General features: G+C 43.2%; 1 protein-coding gene and 3 non-coding genes across 4 annotated transcripts; 1 reads left to right on the forward strand and 3 right to left on the reverse strand.

Annotated features, from left to right (window-relative positions):
• Positions 1-33: 33 nt before the first annotated feature.
• Positions 34-13,800, reverse strand: fads2 (fatty acid desaturase 2). The gene is made up of 15 exons (XM_068739934.1): positions 13,793-13,800; positions 11,544-11,684; positions 11,196-11,385; positions 5,106-5,369; positions 4,425-4,535; positions 4,019-4,216; positions 3,833-3,934; positions 3,634-3,759; positions 3,465-3,525; positions 3,321-3,397; positions 3,118-3,215; positions 1,363-1,459; positions 1,193-1,272; positions 305-430; positions 34-85 (listed from the first exon to the last, which is right to left on the reverse strand). Exons 1-15 carry the CDS (start codon positions 13,798-13,800, stop codon positions 34-36), a joined length of 1,731 nt encoding a protein of 576 aa, XP_068596035.1.
• Positions 2,242-2,313, forward strand: trnap-cgg (transfer RNA proline (anticodon CGG)). Its single transcript has one exon. It is a non-coding gene; the product is annotated as a tRNA-Pro (tRNA).
• On the reverse strand, positions 6,963-7,034 carry trnap-cgg (transfer RNA proline (anticodon CGG)). Its single transcript has one exon. It is a non-coding gene; the product is annotated as a tRNA-Pro (tRNA).
• Positions 7,850-7,921, reverse strand: trnap-cgg (transfer RNA proline (anticodon CGG)). Its single transcript has one exon. It is a non-coding gene; the product is annotated as a tRNA-Pro (tRNA).
• Positions 13,801-14,244: the final 444 nt, after the last annotated feature.

Consider the following 14,244-nt stretch of genomic DNA (forward strand, 5'->3'; position numbering starts at 1 on the left):
ACATCCGCCCGTCCTTTAAGGTGCTCTTGTCTGTCATTTATGAAGATATGCATCAAGCCAGAGCTCCCCGGAGTTTCTCAGTGACCTGCAAATATGTATCAAGCAGATCATAATATTCCAACAGGCAAGCACTTCTGCAATACTCATCTTAAAATTAAAGCTGATTCTTCCTTTCTGTTTTTATTATAGGGTCATGGCCATTTTATTAATGGTATTTGCAGAATGCTTTGCTTTAAGGTCATTCTGGTGCAATAATACGTATAGTAATAATACAATAATACACCATTAGTATTATTAGACTTACCTTAAAACATCAGCAAGGCCTTGCCTCATGGTTTTCACCTGGTAAGGAATTCCATGTTTCTCACAGAGTGCGTGGACCAACGGCGCCACCAGGTGGTAGTTATGGCGTGGCATCGTGGGAAACAAACTGCAGACAAAGGAGCAGGTATCGCGTCAACAGGTTTTAAAGCACTGCACGGCTGTGGCTCTATTTGTTTTATGAACAGCTCGGATCTCAAAAGTGTTTCTGCAAATGTAAACTTCCATAGAATAAGTTTTGCTCGGATATTTATTTTTCATAAGCTTCAGAACAGGTTCATGTTTACTCAGTTTTCCTACCGTAAGATGTCAATTTAATTTCTTTAATATACATCACTGTGCCTTGTAGTTATTGGGTGCATACAAGGACCACATAGTGAAAATGAAAACAAGCTTTCAATGTTGGTTTTTACCTTAAAGACCCTGAAAACATCGATTGTAAATCATCGTATCAGAAGTGATGCTGTTCTTCATGAACATAGTTTCAATGTGAGGGTTAAAACTAGCGATGTCAGATTTGATTGTTCAGCATGAAACTTGAATGATATTTACATCATATTAAATAAATAAATAAATACATAAACAATACACAAATAACAATTTCATCCTCTTCTTTTTTTTAATGACAGCTTTTACATTAACATACATTAACTTAAATGTATTATGTTGGTGTTTTTAATGTCAGACTTTTTTAAAGGATAAATTATTAGTATGATAATTCCTCTCAGTGACTTTGTGCTGCTGAATGTTCAGAGATGTTTAACTAATGTTTTTTATTTTTACTGTATCTATAGGTCATTTTAGTACATCAACACTTTAGCATAGCGAATAGCATTTTCCTGCACACTTTTAGACCCAATCGTCGACCTACTGGTGTTCGATTTGAAAGTTGAGGTGTCCGCTGAACCAGTCGTTGAAGGAGGACTTCTCAATGTTACAGGTGGCTTGTAACTGAAATAAATGAAGCAAAGTCGGGATGAGTTAACAGATCAGCGCCACCTACGGGTGACTGCAAGGACTGCGTCATAATAAAGCAGGTACCTGCATGGTGAGCCAGTCGTGGTGCTTCTCGTGGTCGATGTCCATTGGCAGGTGATTCATCTGAGTCACCCACACAAACCAGTGGCTATCCAAAAACCTGTTATTCATAACAGTCGTGAACGATGCATCACGGCGTGTTCAAGGCACACACATTTCACTTCCTGAGGAGCCATTCTTTAAAAATGAATGTAAATAAATGTCTTTATTTATGGTCATGAATGAATTGTGGTGTAAATAAGAATTACAGATTTTGGCTACATTTCAGTGGCCTTTATTCTGCGGCTGTTGCGTTCCTGTGAGTTTCACTGATGATGCATGTCTATTTTTTTTTATCAACTTTAACTCAACCATTACTATTCATTTTCAGGTCCAGTATTTATCTTCATTCGTCTTGAAATCCCTGCCAATATTTCTCTCAATGTCATTCTCAGTACTACTTTTATATTTCTATTTGAGTCTAATCTATTTGTTTGAGCAAACTTTAAATCAGGGTGAAACACAGTGAATACCTCCTGGAAGATAAAATAAATATATGAGTGATGCTGTAAATATGATGTTTTGGTGGAAGAAACCCTGAGATTAATTATAACAATTAAACAAAAGTACCAATTCAACAATATAAAAATATACTCCTCTATTTACAATTTATTTAATTACTTAACTACTGCCTGGAAAAGGCAGCTAAGTATCAGGCATGAAAGTGCTGGTTCAGCAGTAAAATTTTATTATATTGAAACATTTTCTTTGGAGTTTCTTAAATGTAGGAATTTTTACTTTTAAAGGATTACATTTATTCCCATCAAAAACAGATTCCATTGTGTAACCTCATCTTTCTTAGGAATTCAGGGCAGTACAAGTCTTTTCTGCTGTGCATCTTGTGGCTCGTTGGTCTAGAGGTATGATTCTCGCTTCGGGTGCGAGAGGTCCCGTGTTCAATTCACGGACGAGCCCTCTGTCCTTTAAATTTGTAAAACAGCATTGGACTGAAACTGCGTGAAAGAACAATGTTTCTTCAGTCCAAGTCAAAAACTACAAATTTCATGGGCAAAAAAAAAAATACTTTCAACAACTTTTTCCTGTTGAAAAATACATGAACGATATATAAAGCAATGCGGCTCAGAGCCATTGATTTGAAATCCATCTTTGGCTTTGGCATGAAAAAATGAAAATATAGCTGTTGTGTTCCTGTAAGTTTCACTGATGATGAATGTCTATTTCTTATCAACTTTAACTTGTTCAGAAATTGGGATATAATTATGAAAAGTCATTAGTTATGTTCACTTTATTTTACTACAATTTTGCTACCTTCTGTAGTGTAATCTATTCATTAATTACTCTTATTTTCAAGATATTGGTTCTTGCAGTGTGTTGCTGATACACTTTGTATTATATTTTCATTTAAATTTAATGTATACAAATATATAAAATATGTATTTTATATGAATACTGCTATTTAAATCCTGTTTTAATCAAGTATTGCCTCATCTTGCTTATTTTATCTTTAGAAAAGTCTCCCTGAGTCAGAACTATCTGACCCAAAAATTCTGAAAAAATTAAACCAATAGTTTTCTTAAAACATATTATATATATACACTTATATTATATACTTTTATATATTATTACCGCCACCAAGCAGGTTATGTTTTCTGCCTGCTTCTGTTTAACTGTTAGCAACATAACTCAAAGAGTTACAGACAGATCTTTATGAAATTTTACGCCATCTAATGTCTGTTGAGGGGATGCTCTGTCATTTACCTGACGAAGCTGATGAGCACTGCTGAGCCAAACAGGCCAAACAGAGGCACATAGCAGCACAGGTAGCGAAGGTAGTAAGACATAGACCAGGCCAGATCCTGCAAAAGACAAAAACGCAATAGGATTTTTTGACTAAATATTAAATCAAAACCACACATTCCTACCTTATGGCCACATTGTCTGTTTTCACTTTCATATCTTACCACCCAGTCGTGGCGGGAAATCATGGTGCGTATTATCTGGGCGTGGAAGTAAACCGGAATGAGAAGTGGCGGTCCAACTGAGAGGGTAAAAAAACAGTCATTGATGCCATTCAATTCATTTTGAATGAATCCAAGAAAACATACCTAGAAGAAAGTACTGGTGCTGGTAATTGTAGGGCATATATTTGATCTTTTTTATGCCATACTGTAAAACAAAAGAAGGCCACGTTAGGATGAGCTGCAAGCAACAGATTTGGCGTAGATCATGCTGATTATTTGAGGCCTGTTTTAAAATCAGCTTTGTGCTACTTGCCTCCACCGGCTGAATTTCTCCGACTACAAAGACATGCAACATGTTGACATCAGGGTCCTTACTGAAGATGTTGGGCTTAGCGTGATGCTGGAAATGCCGATGATTCCACCAGTTGGCAGAGGCTCCCTGAGAAAGCGATGCTTTAACATCGGAGACGCATTCGCAGGAAATAAACACAAGCTTGGGGATAACCGCTGACCTTTAAATGCCCGATGATAAACTTATGCATTATGTGATTCCAGCTGGACTTCTTGAAGACAGACAGGTGACCAAAGTCGTGCTGCAGCCATCCAGCCTGCGACTACAGAGGCAGAGAAATGAGCATTTTGGAATTTTGACTTTGACTTTTTATTATACAATTTAAAGATAATGGTGTTTGAGTCACCTGAGCGATTGCCAGCATGATGGAGCACAGAAACGTCAATGTCCAGCCGGTTCCCCAGAGCCAGATGATCAACCAGGCGAGGGCCTCCAGCACCAGGATGTGACCCAGGTGGAGGCAGAAGAATAAAGGCGAAGCTCGAAACAGACCCTCGCTCTGTGCCTGGTGTCGTAATGTCTGGAAATCCTGCCTGATTGCAGCCTGCGAATAAAGAAGAGGAAGTCGTCATGCTCAAAAGGTGAGATGATGTGACACTTACCTGATCTAACAGGAGGAGGCGTAACAAGAAGGTGATCGCACAGAGGTACACAAGATGGAAGTAGGTAGGTAATGTGAACACGCTGTTTATCCTGACACTAAAGAGGCTAAAGCTGCTGCATGAATAATGTGAGGTTTTAAATGATCTCACATTTTTATTTCTGTCCTGGTCGGGCTCCGTCGCTGCCAGCTCTCCAATCAGCAGGGGCGTCAGAAACTTTTGAACAAACTTTAAATCAGGGTGAAACGCAGTGAATGCCTCCTGAAACACAGATCAAATAAATCCCATGAGTGACGCAGTAAATATGATGATGTGGTGGAAGAAACCCAGAGATGAGTTACATCAATGAAACAAAAGTACCAATTCAACCATATAAAAATATCAAATATCAAAAACAAACATATAATGGCCAAAAAAAAGACTTTCAACAACTGAAGCAGCATTTGTTTCGGTCTGCCGGGGTAAATAGTCTTGTATTCTCTTCCTGTTGAAAAATACAGGAACGACATAGCAAGAGCCAAAGACTTGAATTCCATCTTTGGCTTTGGCATGAAAAGGAAAAGTATCATTAATTCACTCAGAAACAAGAGAACGGGCTGGCTTTTTGTGGCCCATTGGTCTAGAGGTACGATTCTTGCTTCGGGTGTGAGAGGTCGCGGGTTCGATTCCCTGAAGAGCCCTTAACTAGCGGTTGATGTGCCAGCTTTTAACCAATGTTCCCTCTAAATTTTCATGTGTCTGAGCAAACACACAAACTTTTATGTTGAAGGCACTTTATATTTGCAAACTTCATGAAATATAATGCAAAAATAAAAATAAAGACTACATTACCGTCGCATCCTCTCCAGCGTAATGGCCGATGACCCGACACCCCCCAGGGTGCCTTTTGGCCCATTGTGTGATGTTGTAAACCTTCCGATCGATGACCAGCCACTGGTCACTCCTGCGGCAGTGGCTCTGCACCTCCTCCCAGGTGTAAACCCCTCCTGCGCTCCTGCTGCCAGGCTGAGCCAAGTGGCCCCCACCTCCCGTCGTCAACGCCATGCCTCTGGCGTAGATCCCCCTCCACGACACCTGGATGTGGTTATGGTCTGTCTGCAAGTCAGGGAGGACACAGCATTCGGAGCGCGTTCACCTGTTGCGCGCGTTACTTTTTGACCACCCAGCTGATTGCAACGCAAGAGAAGTGAGACAAAGGGCAACGCAACATCTTCACTAATAATTGATGATGAAATCCGACAAGCGGGAGACTCCTTAGTGAAGCAGGGAGGATTTTCACGCGTGGATTTGGTATCATTCGTCTGTGGCATCACCGGATAATGTAATATCTATATTTAGCCTGTCGGTGCGTTCATCCTCATAACAGCCCACTGGAAATAAGACACTCGCCGCCGACACCAAATCGGGTCTAATCGATTTCCGTTTATCGCCTGCAGATCGAATACTTTGACGTTAATTGCATTTAGATGGCGGTTTATTTAGTGTCCGCTTTACAGGCCCGCTGCGCTGCGTGGAGATGATAAATGTTTTATTCCAGACTTACAGCAGACTGTCCAGATTCTGACTGCGCTCCTCGGGCTCCAGACGCATCAACACACCGGCTCACTTTTTGCGCGTTCCATTCAAGTCCATTTTAAAACGCGCACGTCCCAATATTTATCCTCTGTCGCCCCCCCCCCCCCAATGTGTTCACGCACTCACTCGCCCACTCATTCGGGACGGACGGATTCCGAGCGATCATTCGAGGGTTTCTGAGCCAATCGGCGCGCAGCATGTCCTGGACCAGTGGCCGTGGAGCAAATAGGCGCAATGAACGGCTGATCTGAACGTTGCAGGAGCGCTCAGACATGTACAGAGAGCGTCACTGTGCCAGTCCTCCATTACACAGTGGTGCAAGTACGCACATTCCACTTTATTAATACTGCAGTACACGGCAGAAATACTACTGGCAAGTAGAAGCCCTGAATTCAAAAGTCCAAGGTACAGTACTACTAATAAAGAATTACTCTAAAGCTAGTCCCATAATGCAGAGGGATGGAGGAGTAGAATCAGCGTTATGCATTTGGTAGAAGATATCTGACAGTTTTCAGATGATTTATTTGTTTCTGGGTGAGTTTTCTGGTCAGGTGTGGAGAAGACAGGTTTGGCACCAATTTAATGGAGGACACAAACATCTGTGAAAGCCTATCAATTCAGCCCTCTTCCCCAGCGTGAAGAAGTCGGGAGGTTAACCCCAGAGGACGAGCTGCCTCCGGCCCTGGAGAGGACGTCTCCCCGGTGTCCCCCAACCAAGGTTCGGAGACCAGAACCGGAAAGGTTTAACACAGAAAAGATATTTGCATTAGCATCTGTCACTAATAGTCAAATCTTACGAGCAGACCATGATTGGTTTCTACGATCTGATTAGAGTCGTTTAGATTTAATAGCGTGGAACAAATTTAGTCTCAGAGCTACAAATGTAGATTAATCTTCTTCAAAGACAAAGACAAAGATGGATTTCAAGTCTTTGGCTCTTGCTATGTTGTTCTTGTATTTTTCAACAGGAAGAGAATACAAGACTATTTGCCCATGAGGTTTTTTGTTTTTGACTTGGGCCAAAGAAACATTGTTCTTTCACGCAGTTTCGGTCCAGTGCTATTTTACACTCGTTACACATTGAGCTACTATGGAACAAAGTAAAAAGACGGAGGGCTCGTCCGTGAATTGAACACGGGACCTCTCGCACCCGAAGCGAGAATCATACCTCTAGACCAACGAGCCACAAGATGCACAGCAGAAAAGACTTGTACTGTCCTGATTTCCTAAGAAACTCCAAAGAATCACGGATGTTCAAGTGTCAGGAATGAAGATTTCGAGGGGATGAGGTTCCACAGTTGAACCTGTTTTTTGATGGGAAACAGCCAAGATGCCAGTTTTTAGCACCCTTGTCTGCATGGGGCACAGTCCCAAATATAGTATTTTAATGACATTTTTAGGTTAAAGGGATTATATATATTCATTACTTCATTACTTCATGACAGTACAGCTTTAAACTCACAAACACAGACCTGAATCCATGTTCTGTTGCTATTTCCTGCTGTCATTGTGTTGGGTCTGAGATGTCAGCAATTCTCTTCAACTTCCACATCAATCTTTTCTCAGTGGCTTTATTATGAGCCTACCAATTTGCTGCTACTGGCCATTTACAGGTAACAAATTTAGCTATATATCAAAGCTGTTAGAGGAAAGCAGAGTTGTTATTATTATTATTATTATTAACGTAGTAGTAGTGTAATATTATTGTGAAATTAGTCCATTGCAGCTTCCTGTTTGACCAGTAGATGGCGCAAATGTGTTTCTTCGCATGTGAGCCATGGCGTTGTGCTGAGCCATCCAGATCATTTTTGGCAAAAGTACCAAGACTGTTGAGATCGCCCGAAATGGCCAAAACAATTGAGAAGGATCTCTGCAATTTTGCTGACAATGAGCATTTATATGGAGAAGGATTTTAGTTTTTGAAACATGAGGGAACAGTTTTGGGAAAGATATGGTATTCTGCAAGCGAGCGATGTTGCGGTGAACTGTAAAAAGACAGAGGGCTCGTCCGTGAATTGAACACGGGACCTCTCGCACCCGAAGCGAGAATCATACCTCTAGACCAACGAGCCACAAGATGCACAGCAGAAAAGACTTGTACTGTCCTGATTTCCTAAGAAACTCCAAAGAATCATGGATGCTCAAGTGTTGAATGTAATTTCTGTTTGGACAAATGAGCCAAAGCAATTGAGAAAAACTGTAATACAGTATATGAATACTCCCATGTGTTTCTGATACTGGCTGGGTCATGCAGCGCTCCCTCTGCACGCACCACATTCACCGCAGCAAACACATCCGTCCACCACCTGAGGTCCATTGTGTCATTTCAGGGTCATTTCAATGCGATGCAGAAATGTGCAAATCAGCTCTTTTTGTCTTCAGCGTATCAGACAGGATTATCCTCAAGCAGCACGCACGCGGCCTGTCCCCCCCCCCCCCCCCCCCCCCTCCCCGCCTCCCGTTCATCGGCTTCTTCTGCCACAGCGCATCAGGCTGACAGCGGCGCTGCCCATCTGACCCCAGCAGCTTTTCCAGGCTTTCCTTCAATATTATATAACAAAAAAAAATTCACTCCAGTCAGAAAATGTGTCTTCTCTTGTAATATATCCAATAAAGTCGGAGGTGAAGAGGAGTTAGGAATATGTGGGATGATGCTGATGCTGATGAGGTGTTGGTGACCTACTTTGCTGGAGCATTTCGGGAAAGATTTTACACAATTACACATCCTGCACTTCAGATGAAATATTATGTTGAGTCCAGAACATTCTTGCTGGAAGGATGCGAGTGCGCTAACCACTCCATTCTGCTGTCCAAGTTTCCATCCATCGTCTATATAACCATCATCTATAAGTGCTTATCCGTATTCAGATTGCTGGAGATCCATCCCAGCTGTCACTGAGCTATAGAGGCAGGCTCATTCATGAGACACACTCACATTCCCACCTGCATGTGGTCAATTTAGATGGGATATTTACAATTAGTGTTTCCCCTGACTATTCAATATTTTTGAATGGAACACCCAAACAGTATGCAGCCGCTAAAAGGCGCCCCAGGTCTGGATTCAAACCTAAAAGATTATTCCTGCAAGGCAAAAGCACAAATTGTCATTTTAGAAGAGCTTCTTTTTGCCTATACTTTAATATTGGACATACAAACTCAATGCCAGCAGAAATACAATACAGCAATACAAATAAACTTCCTGCATTCAGACAGTTAAATGAACAGATATATCTAAATGGAATAAGATGGATGGCAGTCAATGGCGCAAGTCTGCCAAGTCGTTCATGCATCGCTAAAAATAAGTCCCAAAAAGCTTTATTTTCGCAAAGAAATTTGGAAAGTTTGGAATATATCCGTACCAAGACTTGACGGGCTGTTCTTTGCTGCTTTGTAAACTCTCACAGCTAGTTTCAGGAAGCTTTGTGTAAATAAACTAGACATTTCTCAGACAGCGCAATCCTCCACTGAGACAACTCAGTTCCCCATTGTGTGTGTGTGTGTGTGTGTGTGTGTGTGTGTGTGTATTTCACAAAGCAGAAACTACTGCATCATGTAAACATTGTACTGTGCAAATTAGTTACACACACAGATGGACATATTACACATAGCCAAAAACATAAATACAAAAATCCTACCCATTTAGAAGACGATGGAGTGACACTTTTATTCATCATGAATGCTTATTGAGAAGAAACATCGACCACTACAAAACCGTGTGATGCTGTAATATCCATTATTACTCTGCAGAAGCAGTCTCAGCTCTTTCTCTTGATATTTTGCTTCAGTTCCTTTTCTCTGTGCACTTTTGCCTTTTCCACCGCACTTGAGAACTAACTAAGGCCATGGTTCCCGACGCTCGGAGTAGGTTTACACGGTGAATTAATGAGTTTCGTTAAGGAGATCCAAGTAAAATGACTCCTCCATGTGACCCGTATGTCTGTATCCCTCCTCCTCGAGTTTTTCTGTTTTCTTCTTTTCAAGTCTGTTCTAATGCATGTACATTTCATTTAAGAAAGACACCGGTTAGAAATAATCTACTCAAATAGACTCATTTAATTGGAATTCTTGGCACATACCTGATAAGATATTTCATTTACATATTTAAAGACAGCAGGTTTAAAGTAAATTGCATACAAATCCTCAAATTATTATCAAAATGCGATTCTGTAGATATAGTTTGGTGTAAAATAAATAAATAAATAAAAATGAACAGCTTTTTATTTATTTAACCTCACCTCAGATGAATCCTCTACTCACAGAAGAACTAAGTTCTTTTCCGAGACATAACAAACACAAATTTGAAATGTGAAATTTAAAATTTTCCTCCAAACAACTGTTTACTATTTAACCCTAAACTCGGTTCAATTCTGTTACTTGTTACTTTTAAACAGGAGTTAGAACACATAATAGGACGCACACACATACACACGCACTGACACACCAACCATGTCATTGTCCTCTGCTACTGTTACGACAGGAGGAGGAGGAGGAGGAGGAAGGCAGCAGATCAACGCAAACCTTCTCACCGACGGAGCGACGCTACCGTCATCAGGATCCACTCATTGCGCGGTGCGCCTCCTCCAAACGCGCAACTTCTCCCTCCGGGATCAGCAGCGCTCCGGACAGCGCGGCCTCTACCGGGGGGGGGCAGCAGCACTATCGGACACACTTCCATTCATGTTGTTTCTCCAGGTCAATGGGCTCTTTGTGGGTTTAGACAGACACCAAACAGGAAGCGTGAAACAAACAATTGGTGACCAGAAAGTTCGAGTGTTCGATGAAAGGATGGACAGACACCTGAGATTCTGCCTCGTCATGGGGACTAAAGTGATTACGGGTCCGGCTCACGAGGGTGTTTGGGGTGGGTGGGTCCAGCTTCATGACAGCAGCAGCTCCCAGACTGACGGCTACCCCATCAAATGACTCTGTGCTGACTCACAAGAGTCGAGGGCGGCGGGCCAAAGCATGGGCAACTCCTCCGGTAAAGACGAGGGAGAGGAAGGAGAGGAAGGAGAGGAGGACGGAATGGATGGTGGTGAAATCACAGTGAAGAAGAAGAAAAAGGAGGAGGAGGAGGTGGAGGAAGAGCTTCCTCTCGGGGTGGAGGAGTCGCTTGAGAGTGGGGATCCCGTGCTGGACCTGAGCTACTGTAACTTTAGGCGTCTGCCTTCACTTGTTTGTGGACTGATGCATCTGGAGAAGCTGTATGTTTGTGGAAACAAGCTGCGCACTCTGCCGGACGGCATCTCACAGCTGCAAGGTCTGCGGACGCTCGCCCTCGACTTCAACAAACTGGAAGATGTTCCTCTGCCTGTCTGCCAGCTCACGAGACTCACCCGCCTCTACCTGGGCAGCAACCGGCTGGTGAGCCTTCCACCTGAGCTCAAGAACCTGCAGAGTCTCCGTTGTCTGTGGATGGAGAGCAACTACTTCCAGAGCTTTCCACGGGAGCTGTACGACTTGCCTCAGCTCAAGTCCCTTCAGATTGGGGACAACCGGATGAAGACACTGCCCTCTGACCTTTGGCGAATGGAGGCTTTGAGGGGATTATGGCTCTATGGAAACCGCTTTGAGACCTTCCCCAAAGTCTTGCTGCGAATGAATAGCCTGGAGATACTAGACATGGACCGCAACAAGATGTCGGAATTTCCCAGCCTGAAATGTCTCCACTCCCTGCGCCTTTTCTCCTACGACCATAACCCAGTGGACGGGCCTCCTAAGGTTGGCGATGAGGTTCTTGTAGTTGGGGAAGGTGCCGCCGAGTTCTTGGAGGTGCGGGAGGCCAGGGTGGAGAGACGACGAAAGGCAGCCGAGTTGCAGGCCGAAGAGTCACTCCTGATAGGAGAGGAGCCTGTGATTCACGGCATCCTGAAGAACAGCAGCTCCAACTGCAAGCAAGCGGCAAACGAAGCAACGTGGGCAACAGACCTCAACGAGGAAGAGGCAAAAGAGGAGGAGGAGGGGGGCGCAGAGCGGCCCTTCACAGAATACGCCGAAGTCGAGCTCGGCTACGATGAGGAGGGCGTTGAATACGAGACGGAGGAGCTGATATGTGAAGGGGAAGGGTTTGATTATGAGGGCGAAGAGCTGGAGTATGACATGCCTCAGAATGACTATGAGTATGAGGAGCTGGAGGACGTGGGGCGACAAGAAGAAGGGGCATGAAGAACCCGGCCTTCATCCAGACGCTGACGACATGGATGAACCCGGCCTTCACGGCGCTGCTGATCTTTATCCTGAATTAAATACGGACTGAGGCATTAAGAAACTGTGAACTGACAGCTCCTGTTTTATGTCTCCATCAGATGCAAGTGACTAAATCAGAGCCTGGCTGTGAGTGAGTGTGTGTGTGTGTGTGTGTGTGTGCGTGAGTGTGTGTTTTACTTAAGGGTTATTTATTGAATGGACACAGGAGACCAAGTCTTCCATTATGAAATTAACTAAGATGATGAGTCAATCATTCATGTGAAATGATGTTTTAATAGCGAGCCCGTGGAAGCAGACAGTGTCTGTCGTGCCGCCACTCACCAGGGCCGGTATCTGCTTCTGGACCAGCGCTCGTTTCGCTGCTGTCTTATGGACCGAGACTGCGTGCGCACGGAATGTAGATGTATGAAATATTGATGGCATACTAAACACAACCCCTCTCAGCATTTGCCAGTGTTGTGTAAGCAGTTATGAAATGCCAGTGCCAAAACAGAGAAGGGTTTATTGGGGGGGGCGGTTAGAGCGCTGAATAGCTGGGCTGAATCACCATAAAAGGGAAGGCTGCTGGGGAGCATGAATTCGACTCAGCAAAATCAAGCAGCGTTTTATTCAAAGGAAAGACGGCAGCCCAGTGGGGGCCAGCGACTCAGACCCCCCCCCCCTGACCTTTCTGTAGTCCTCTCTCTCGTCGACGACACCTTTTCCATTCGTCTGTAACTCGAAGCAGGCACGGCCCTTGTTCTCTTTTCATCACCGCGCTCGTTATTCATGAGGGGATCATATGTAATCCGATCCTCTTTGCCTCCTCGTATCCTTTCCCCACGTCTCATTGAAACGGTGAAATATTTATCCCCAGTGCTGAAATATTTATGCTGGTACTCGCGTGGCGTCTCGTCTCCTTTGTCTGCTGGGAAAACAGAGCAGATTCAAGCTGATGACTGCTTTTCTGAAATGTGTCGGTTCTTAATGCACCATGTCCCTTCTTAGACTGATAAATCCATTAATTTAACCCTCCTCTTATCCTCAAATATTACTAACAAATGTCATCCTTAGGGGGGGCTCCCTTGGACACAGGGATGTTTTCCTCCAGAAAATGATTTACAGAAAATTGTTGACCAAGTCAGCGACTTTGTTTATTTGTCGATAATGAAACCTTAACCTGTCCTCTAGCGCCACCATCAGGCCAAACTTTAGAAATAGCCTTATGATGTAGAAGTCTCAAAATCCCGAAAGGCCAAGCGTGTCAAATATAATACAGTTGGCTTTAAAGAGTTAAGTATAATAATATGATAGTCAGTGACTTTGCTCGGCTGCTCGTTCCACAGCTGTGGAGTTTGACACAGCGCAGATGTTGATGAGAATCATCCTGAGTGTAATTACTCTGCTCATGAGTTTACACTCCTCTCATCCTCTGTAGGTCAGTGGCAGCGAGGCGGTCAAAGACAGCGCATCCTCTCCGTCACTCCCTCCCTGGCTTCACTTCAGCAACTGTCTGACACATTAAAAAAACGGCTTTACAGAGAGACGAGGAGCAGCCCAGTGTTTTTGATGGCACAGAAAGAAAGAAAAAAAAAACTTTCCGTCCGTGTTCATTCGTTTTATTTCTGCTGGGTGATAAAATAAAGAATAAAATAGAATCACTTTGTTTTTTGTGCTGGAACCATCTGACCCTCGAACATGAACCTGAAATAAATGATCCGTTTATCGTGCTTCGTGTGTGGAGCTCATTTGCATACCTGTCCATGTTGTGACGATTCGAGCCGTTGTCCAATTTTGCTCCAATAATTCCTGTGCAGGTGTAGCCAGATGGCAGACGCTGCCCCAACCTGCAAAATTATGTTTTTTTTTTAAAACTGGATATTTGTCAACTAAGTAGGTGTCTGGGTAATACCCTGTAACATTTCATCCCAGCTGCGTTGTCCTGTTTAGGTCTGATGTCAGCATCCATCCTAAGTGACAGTATAGTTGTTAAAACTAAATTTGGCATAAAATCCAAAATATCCATTCATATTAGCTGTGAATTGACTGGTCATGCCTCTCCCCCTTTCCGTTACCATACTGTGACCTAATGTTCTCTCCAAATGTATAGCTGTCTCCCAGATCAGGGTTATGATCCTGATCTGGATCAAAATGTGCAAAAAGAAGGACCGCCATGAGTTGTCCTTAATATTCTTCTTTTTATTATGAT

This window comes from Brachionichthys hirsutus, chromosome 5 (assembly GCF_040956055.1).
Source record: "Brachionichthys hirsutus isolate HB-005 chromosome 5, CSIRO-AGI_Bhir_v1, whole genome shotgun sequence".
NCBI classification, from domain to species: domain Eukaryota; kingdom Metazoa; phylum Chordata; class Actinopteri; order Lophiiformes; family Brachionichthyidae; genus Brachionichthys; species Brachionichthys hirsutus.

Bases quoted from the DNA above. Each gene is read 5' to 3' on its own strand.
- fads2 (XM_068739934.1), bottom strand. The intron at 3,760-3,832 runs GTCAGCGGTTAT...TCGCTTTCTCAG, and splicing joins TTATCATCGGGCATTTAAAG to GGAGCCTCTGCCAACTGGTG. The intron at 3,398-3,464 runs GTATGTTTTCTT...TTACCCTCTCAG, and splicing joins GCACCAGTACTTTCTTCTAG to TTGGACCGCCACTTCTCATT.